This window comes from Garra rufa, chromosome 14 (genome assembly GCF_049309525.1).
Source record: "Garra rufa chromosome 14, GarRuf1.0, whole genome shotgun sequence".
Lineage (NCBI taxonomy): Eukaryota > Metazoa > Chordata > Actinopteri > Cypriniformes > Cyprinidae > Garra > Garra rufa.
In genome coordinates this window covers 39,926,812-39,936,596 of record NC_133374.1, presented here as the reverse complement: position 1 = coordinate 39,936,596, position 9,785 = coordinate 39,926,812, and the positions used below count along the sequence as shown (strand labels likewise).

Below are 9,785 nucleotides of genomic sequence, written 5' to 3'. Positions count from 1 at the left end.
CAAGACAATAATTTTTACTCATCTAGAAAATCCTTCTTGATTTAAGAATTTTTAGATATTTTGGCTGGAAACAAGACAAAAAATCTAAGCTAGAAAAGCATTCTTTGCAGTGCAAGTCAAAATTAAATGCATTTTTGCTTGAAACAAGCTAAATAATCTGCCAAAGGGGTAAGAAAAATAATCTTGTTTTCTATTTAAAATAAGATATTTTTTCTTACCTCATTGGCAGATTATTTTCCTTGTTCTAAGCAAAAACTCACTTCATTTTGACTATTTTTTTTCTGAAAACAAGATCTAAGTAAGAAAAGCATTTTTTGCAGAGTAAACTACTGTTTTCAGTGGATTAGCTGTTTGGCCAGATATCGTCAGTTTAGTGTGCATTTCTGAGCTCAAATGTATATTTTCCACCTTTTGTTTTAGTATTTGATCTCATTTGGGCATTTCCATTTATCTTCAGTCAATGTTGTGCATTAATAACCGACACAAACACTCATATATCATCTTTTAATATATAAAAAGGAACCTTTTAAATTTTAATTATTCTTATTTACAATTTACAACAGTACATAACAGTAAAACATTGTCAATCATAAAAAAACGTATAAAACAGCACATCCGCGTTTGTCAGAGGAATGAGCTGAGACTGGCAGACCGTTAGGAGCTTTACATTCAGTCTGTTCAACACCGTTATGCGGGACGCGTGAAACATGACGACCGTACGCCTCACAGCATTCGGATATCACTGGGAAAACAACAGAAAGCATCGAGGAGAAAGCCCTAGAAAATATTTGCTTAGTCAAACACAACTGGAGTTAATTAAGGACACTGCTTTCTAGAAAAAAGAACAGGGTCTAGAAAAAAAGGCATATTTGATGTGGTGTACCTGTAGTTCTTCAGATGCTATAGGTGTGTGTGTGTGTGTGTGTGTGTGTGTGTGTGTGTGTGTGTGTGTGTGTGTGTGTGTGTGTGTGTGTGTTTTACATTTGCAAAGATACGGCAGACTACAATTCTTTTCCTTTTTGTCTATTTCATTAAAATCAGTTTTTACTCCCTCTGGTTAGAAAAACCCACAAGTCACGTTGGATAGAAATGTCCGTGAGCGGTTTCCCAAACTCACTAGCAGCTCAGATAGCACTGTGTCGTTCTGTTCCGGGTTGTCTCGTGTATGGGATCTGAAAAAATATAGAAAAACATGCCATTAATACACAGTTTCATTTACCATTTTTCATGCACCTGTCAAGTTTGAGATTTTGGGCTTTTTGCTTTTTCATAAAGTGTTTTTTCAGACTAGTGGAAAAAAAAAACCACCCCAAAAGACACTGTTAAGTGTTTGTTTTATAGCACTTTGTCTATTTGTGTCGATAGATGTCAATCACAATGCATAATTTTTTTTCCTACACTGAGTCATAAATCTCCACTTCAGTACCACTTTTTTTTTTTACAGAGTTTAAGGTTTTTACAGAGGGATTTGTTCATATATAATTTGCTTGATTTTATGCAACATTTTAATACAGTGTTTTCTGTCTGGTCTAATATTTTCTGAATTACGTATTGGCAAAATCCCCTCTGTAAAAACTTTTGACTCTAATATGTCATAAAAAACAAGAAATTTGAAACTGACTTCATCCAGTGTTTAGATTTTTGTACTGGAAATGTATGCAAATTAGCACATATTTCATTCAATAATGGCTCATTTGCATATTTAAACCTAACATTTAAAAAACTTGTAATGCAAAAAATGTTTGCAATTATCAGCGTAATCAATCAACTGGGTAAGTAAGGTCATAACTATTAGTTTTTTACACTATTCACCTGCAGTGTCTCGCCTTAAGATACGTTTCAAGCTTTTTTCTTTATCTTAAATAATTTCATAAAATGTCTTTTGTTTTATGAATATCTTTACATGCAATGTGTCAAAAGATAGAACTGAACCTTAGCTTTTAAACAAAAAAAGCTTGTTTTATTTTATCTTAATGCATGTGAAAGCAGTGTTTTGAATAAAAAGCTGAGAAAATGCATTTTTGTTGGACTACACTCTTAAAAATGCTTCAAAAGGTTCTTCAAGCGATGCCACAGAAGAACCATTTTTGGTTCCACAAAGAACCATTCAGTCAAAGGTTCTTTAAAGAACCATCTCTTTCTTATTTTTATTTTTTTATATGTGACCCTGGACCACAAAACCAGTCATAAGGTTAAATTTTACAAAACTGAGATGTATAGATCATATGAAAGCTCAATAAATAAGCTTTCTATTGATGTATGGTTTGTTAGGATAGGACAATATTTGACTGAGTTACATCTATTTGAAAATCTGGAATCTGAGGGTGCAAAAAAATCTAAATACTGAGAAAATCACCTTTAAAGTTGTCCAAATTAAGTTCTTAACAATGCATATTACTAATCAAAAATTACATTTTGATATGTTTACAGTAGGAATTTTACAAAAAATCTTCATGGAACATGATCTTTACTTAATTTCCTAATGATTTTTGGCATAAAAGAAAAATCAATAATTTTGACCCATACTATGTATTTTTGGCTATTGCTACAAATATACCCCAGCGACTTAAGACTGGTTTTGTGGGCCAGGGTCACATATAATCTGAAGAACCTTATTTGCCACAAAGAACCTTTTGTGAAACAGAAAGGTTCTTCAGATGTTAAAGGTTCTTTATGAAACCATTTAGACAAAAAGGTTCTTCTATATGGCATCGTGAATCACCTTTATTTTTAAGAGTGTATGTCCAGATTGGATTCAGATCAATAGCTTTTCAGTTCCTGGATCGACATTTCATTGGTAACGTTAGGCGTTTTTTTTTTTTTTATATGCTTTATTTATATGCGTACATGATGGCTTGTTTCTGTTTTTTTTCACCAGTGTTTAGATCTAGAAATTCAACACTCTTTTAATTTGCAATCTTATTTTTATTTTATTTTTAAAATACAATATAATTAGCTTTCATTTCAAACCCATTATGTTTGATTGCATTAATAAAAGATACAAATTTAACTCTAAAATTAACCATTGACAAAGAATAATACTGTAAAACTACTGTATTCAATAGAAAAATGCAGCATTTGTAGGAAAAAAAAAATACATTTCCCATCTTTTTTATTTGTATTTTTATCACATTGAGCTGACATTTTTCTTCAAAGGTTTGCATTAATAACTGACACTGGCTTTCAGAAGATGTGAGATAGCGCCCTCTACCATATATCAGTGAAAACACATAAAGCCAGAAAATCCTGTCAATGATGGGGAAAGAGTTAAAGTTGTTCACTTAGAGCTCATCCCCTTGTCATCCAAGATGTTCATGTCTATCATTCTTCAGTCATAAAGAAATGGCTATTTAAGGATTTTTCTCCATTTAGTCGACTTCTATGGTGTCCCGATTTTGAACATGGGATGCACTGAAATGAAAAGTCTGAAGCTGAACAACATTAGATACATAGATTACCGAACACGTCCCAAGTATTTTGCCATTTTTTTCACCATTGCATACATTTATTACAATCCAAAAATATTTACCTAACACTGAATATTTTTAACATTCTAGTAGACATTATAGCCTACCCACAAAGCAGAATTTACCTTAAAATTAATAAGTTAGTAAGATAATATTCCTTGGCCATTTTTAAGACCCCCTTCTTGAATCAGGCATGTGTTTTTAATGAACAAATAAATGCAGCCTTGCTGAGCGAAGGAGAACGTTAGAGTGTATTAATAGAGCTGTTGAAATGATTGTTATCATTATTTTTGTCTTACTTTTTATTTTATTTTACAGAACAACAGTAAAATTACAATACTAATATTTATAAATGTTGACTCTTATTTTGGCGGAAACCCACAAGAAGAGCTCAGTCCTAGTTTTTGCTGACAGCAGCAGATTTCTGAATGATAGTCATCTTTGGACTTTGAACTCGTGGCTAAGGAGTGTGTTAGACAACATAATGGGCTGTAGTTTATTGAATAGTTTAAGGCCATTTGGTGATTTCAGTCAGCATCCAGTAACCGTTCTCTTCTCATGAAGACATGCGATGTGATACTAAACAGTCTCTCGCTGTCTTTCTCAGACAGTTTTAAATGCTTCCACACTGACCGCATGTTTGCTGCATTAGTACGCACCTCTATTTGATGACTTCACGTCATCGTTTGCTATCATTTACTCAACCTTTTTGCTTTTTCGGCTGAAAACCTAAAAAGTTTTTTTTGTTGTTTTCGGCTCAATAATTTCGGTTGCCGAACATTCAGCGCATCCCAAGTTTGAACTTCCAAAATGCAGTTTAAATGCAGCTTCAAAGCGCTCTAAACGATCCCAGCCAAAGAACAAGGGTCTTATCTAGAGAAACGATTTATATACTTTATACACTTTTTAAACTCAAATGCTCATCTTGTCTCTCTCTGCGATATGCAGAGTAGTGCACATCTGGCATCTTATTTTCTCCGTCAACTTCAAAAATCATTTCAAAATCTTCCTAGTTCGCTGCAGAAGTACCGACCCAGTGTTTGCAAAGTGAACATGCAAAAAAAATCTAACACCCTTAACAAAAAAGGTAAAATGTAGGACAATTTTGAAACTGTGGGAGAAAATGTTTTTTTTTTTTTTTTTTTTTTTATTTAAGAAAGGATGACGGATATGAAAAAACTGAAAAAACTTCGGACTCAGTGTGCAATGACCTTAACTGTCTTGAACCGGGAAAAACAGAGTTCAGGCAGAGCTAGGCAAGATGAGTGTTTGAGGTTAAAAAGTGTATTTTGTTTTTTTGGAAACCAATTGTTTCGCTAGATAAGACCCTTCTTCTTCAGCTGGGATCGTTTAGCGCTCTTTAAAGCTGCATTTTGGAAGTTCAAACTCGGGGCACCATAGAAATCCAGAAATGTTTTCCTTAAAAAAATAATTTCTTTACAACTAAAGAAAGACAGACATGAACCTCTTGGATGACAAGGGGGTGAATACATTATCTGTACATTTTTGTTCTGGAGGTGAACTTCTACTTTAATGCATCGGATGCATTTGATCTTCAGCGGTGTGTGAGAGGTGAAGTGCGCTGACCTGTTCGTTCATGATGGCGGAGAGCTCGGTCAGCATGTCTTTATAGTGAGCTTTCATCTCCTCCTGATACTCCAGCTGATCTTCCTTTATGAGACGCTCATTCACTTTCAAGGCCTGACCGCACGCGTCTGCAAACTGCCTGCAGGACCACAAACCCAAAAACTAGGACATCAGTCGTTACACTTCTGTTAAAAATATTTTGGTACATTGCAAAATATATATATATATTAGATTATGTTTGCGTGAATACTGAAATACTGTAATTCTGTGTATAAGTGTATTTATTGGGTTTGCGTGTCATCGGAAGCGCATTATGCGCACACTTTGGATGACAGTCAGCGCGAGAAGCGAGCAGAGAAATGGTAATCCTCTTAGTAAATGTACAAATAAAGAAACTTTTAGATGTCTAATCACTATTTGGAGCATTTGGGATCAGTAGACGGGGACTTAATAAACTCATTTTTGTGAAAACCTCAACCAACACACTTCACTTTTTCACCATTTTGCCTGATTTTTAGGCTCAAAATATCCTGTGTGCGTTTACACTCATTTTGCCAGCAAGCGTAACATAAGACATCACTAAACCACAGAGAAATACAAATTGTAGCAGCTTTAATGATGCACATTACACAATGCCTCAGTAAATCTGATCTGCCTGTTTACATGACAGTCGCATTGGCACATATGCACTTTTATTTCCACATACGAATGAGGCCTGAAACCGGTCTCGAAATATCCAAATGCATGTGTTTTTTTCACATTTACACCGTCACAGAACAGATCCGAACTGTGTCATATATGAGCAAAAAAATCAGAACTGAGTCGCATTTAACTGACAGTGTAAATGTAAATGGGGCCTAAATGTAAAATGACTCCATATACGTTGCATAAGGAAAAGATCCTTGATGTAGGGAACAATGAGGTACCTGAAGATCTCTTTCAGGAGTTTGACTTGGTTATCTGGGTATTTCTTGGCATTCTTCTCCTCTAGGAAGGCTCTGGCGTAGGCCATGGGCCCAGCATTTACCTAAAAAACACACAAATGCATTAAAAATGTTCCTGTTTCACAGTCAGATGATAGAACAGCTCATGCTAGTGCTACCAGAGTTATAGCTAGAAACTGTATACAGTCAAGCCCAAAATTATTCACACCCTTGGCAAATTCTGACTAAATGTTACTTTTATTTGACCAGCAAGTTTTTTATTTTATTTTATTTTTTTAAGAAATGACACAGACGTCTCCCAGAAGATAATAAGACGATGTACAAGAGGCATCATTGTAGAAAAAAATATTTCTCAGTTTTTATTTACATTTGAACAAAAAGTGGCATGTCCAAAATTATTCATACCCTTCTCAATAGTCAATAGAAAAGCCTTTATTGGCTATTACAGCAATCAAACACTTCCTATAACTGCTGAGCAGCTTTTTGCATGTCTCCACTGGTGTTTTTGCCCTTTCATCTTTAGCGATGAGCTCCAACTCTTTCAGGTTAGAGGGTCTTCTTGCCATCACCCTGATCTTTAGCTCCTCCACAGATTCTCAATTGGATTTAAGTCAGGACTCTGGCTGGGCCACTGCAAAACGGTAATGTTTTTGTCTGCTAACCATTTCTTCACCACTTTTGCTGTGTGTTTTGGGTCATTGTCGTGCTGAAATGTCCACTGGTGCCCAAGACCAAGTTTCTCTGCAGACTGCCTGATGTTGTTGTTGAGAATTTTGATGTATTGCTCCTTTTTCATGGTGCCATTTACTGTGATTAGGTTCCCTGGTCCACCGGCTGAAAAATACCCCCAAAACATTAGGTTCCCACCACCATGTTTGACAGTGGGGATGGTGTTCTTAGGGTTGAAGGCTTCTCCCTATTTTACGTCAAATGAAGGCTACATCATTGTGGCCAAACAATTCAATTTTTGTTTCATCTGACCATTAAACAGAGGACCAGAAGTCTTCTTCTTTGTCCAGATGAGCATTTGCAAAGGCCAAGCAGGCTTTTGTGTGCCTTATCTGGAGACGTGGTGTCCTCCTTGGTCTGCATTCAGTGTCTATGGACTGTCTGCCTTGAGATGTTGCCACCAGCAGAGCCCAGATTCATCAGGATGGCCTTGATGGTGATTCTTGGATTCTTTTTTACCTCTCTCACTATCTTCCTGGCCAGCACAGGTGTCACTTTGGCTTCAGACCACGTCCTCTGAGATTTTTCACAGTGTGGAACGTCTTGTATTTTTTAACAATACTTTGCACTGTAGCCACTGGAACTTCAAAACATTTAGATATGGTCTTATAGCCCTTTCCTGACTTGTGAGCAGCCACAATGCGCAGCCGCAGGTCCTCAGTGAGCTCCTTTGTTTTAGCCATGACTGTCCACAAACCAACAGCAGAGAGCTTCTGTTTTTCACCTGTTGAGTTGATTAAAACAGCTGTTCCCAATGAATCAGGGTAATTAGGATGCTTTAGATTGGACTATTTGGAATGGTATAGAACTTTGGATTTTAGACAGTTTGAATAATGCCACTTTTTGTTCAAATGTAAATAAAAGCGGAGAAATATTTCTTTCCACAATGATGCCTCTTGTACATCGTCTTGTAAAAAAAAAAAAAAAAAAAACTTGCTGGTTGAATAAAAGTAACTTTAAGTCAGAATTTGCCAGGGGTATGAATATTTTTCAGGTTTGACTGTATGTGCACATGTGCATGTTTACTGTCTGTATCAGAGTATCTAGTGTGCATCATTCACCTTAACGCTGACGCTGCCCTGTAGTTTGAGCTGCAGCCGGATCATGTCCACCTCCTCCATGCCGCACAGCTGGTTGAGTTCAGACACTTTCCGGCTCATCTCGTCGATCGCCACCTCGATGGGGTTCATCTCTGTGCTCTGCTGCTCCACCACCTCGATACGCTTCTTCAAGAAGGGAAAACTAGAGCTCGCTGCAGAACAACACACACAGCAGAAATGTCAGCATGTTTATGTTTATAGAAAGCTGTAAGCTAATGGCTCTGTATATTTGCCAGGTTTGCAAAGAAATAAAAGATATCCATCATTTACATTATGTTTTGCCGCCTTATTCTGTCAAAAATACAAAATGGCCATTGTTAGGTCAGTGCTTCTGACAATATTGTAAATATGTTCATGTATTTACAATGGCCTGTGGTGCTATTCACTTTAGTCGACATTTTTAACCGTAACATTCTTAGTCTCTGTAAGGAGTGAATGTGTGCGACAGGTTTGTTTAGCAGTCAGAAAGCTCTTGATACACTTTCAGTCATTTTGTGCATTAACAGCAGGCAGTCCATACAGTATATGGGATGCTGGAAGCTGAGCGCCAGATATAAACTGCAAAAAATGCTTTTCTAGCTTAGATTTTTTGTCTTGTTTCCAGCCAAAATATCTTAAAATTCTTAAATCAAGAAGGATTTTCTAGATGAGTAAAAGTTATTGTCTTGTTTTCAAAAAAAAAAAAAAAAAAAAGTCAAAATTTAGTACATTTTTGCTTGAAACAAGCAAAATAATCTGCCAATGGGGTAAGAAAAATAATCTTGTTTTCTGTTTGAAATAAGATTTTTTTTCTTACCCCATTGGCACATTTTTTGGCTTGTTCTAAGCAAAAACTCACTTAATTTTCAGTTGTTTTTTCTGAAAACAAGAAAATAATTTATACTTGTCTAGAAAATCCTTCTTGATTTAAGAATTTTTAGATATTTTGGCTGGAATCAAGACAAAAAATCTAAGCTAGAAAAGCATTTTTTGCAGTGTATTTTTACAGTACAGTACAGTAGAGAGGTTTCGTGATTTGTAAAGGTGCAAATTAAGGGTTTGCAGTTATCCAACTGTCAGCAATGGCTTACACAGCTGAATATCCTTAAAGGAATAGGAATACAGAGGAAGAAAGAGGCTGAATGCTTCATAGTGTTTGAAAATAAATGCACTGCTTGCTGAGATTCTGCTCGACCGGCTCTTGAAAGAAACAGCGTGTATACATCAGTGACAGAAGTCAGGCAGAAGCTCTAGAATGGCTAATGCTTATTATGGAAGACCATTTCTGCCACAGGATAAAAAAAAAAAAAACTTTTTTAATTTTTAATTTTAGATTTTTGTTCTGCATTTATATCTGCATTTATATGCAATTTTGAGAGAAAAGTGAGAATTGTGACATTCAAACTTGACTATTTTTATAAGTTTGTATCTTACAAATCTTGTTTTTTTCTGAAAAAAGCAAAAAGAAAATAATTTTGACAAAGTCAGAATTGCAAGATATAAAGGCAACATTCAGTTTACATCTCAGAATTTTGACTTTATGTCTCACAAATCACACATTCTTTCTATAATTTCTGTTTTCAACACAAAATAAAAAATAAAAAACAGTTGCACTCTTTTCCACAATTCCAACTTTCTTTTTCTTGCCATTGCAATATCACAATTCTGACTGTTTTCTGACTTTTGTAAGTAAACAACAGAATTGTGACATATAAAGTCAGAATTTCCAACTTTGCCACATTTTTTCTCATTTTTCTCAGAATTGTTTATATCTCACAAATCTGAGTTTAAAAAAACTGAATTGTGACGACATACATCTTGCAATTCTTTTTTTTTCAGAATGAAACGAAAAAAGACTGAATTTTGACATACTGTATGAAGTTTATCTCAGAATTATGACTTTTTCTTCAGAATTGCAAGAAAAAAAAACAAAAAAACAATTGTGATGACACATGGAATGGAAAGAAAGAAGACAGAAA

The 9,785-nt window shown here is 35.3% G+C and overlaps 1 protein-coding gene across 1 annotated transcript in view; it reads right to left on the bottom strand.

Moving 5' to 3' along the window:
• Positions 1–489: 489 nt before the first annotated feature.
• The window catches only part of dock10 (dedicator of cytokinesis 10), a 101,263-nt gene continuing 91,967 nt past the window's right edge, over positions 490–9,785 (bottom strand). Inside the window, exons 53-56 of the mRNA XM_073818431.1 lie at positions 7,789–7,979; positions 5,981–6,081; positions 5,055–5,193; positions 490–1,172 (exon numbers count right to left, since the gene is read on the bottom strand). Of these exons, the coding sequence (XP_073674532.1) occupies positions 1,125–1,172; positions 5,055–5,193; positions 5,981–6,081; positions 7,789–7,979 (479 nt within the window). The 3' untranslated portion in view covers positions 490–1,124. The remainder of the gene's footprint in view (positions 1,173–5,054; positions 5,194–5,980; positions 6,082–7,788; positions 7,980–9,785) is intronic.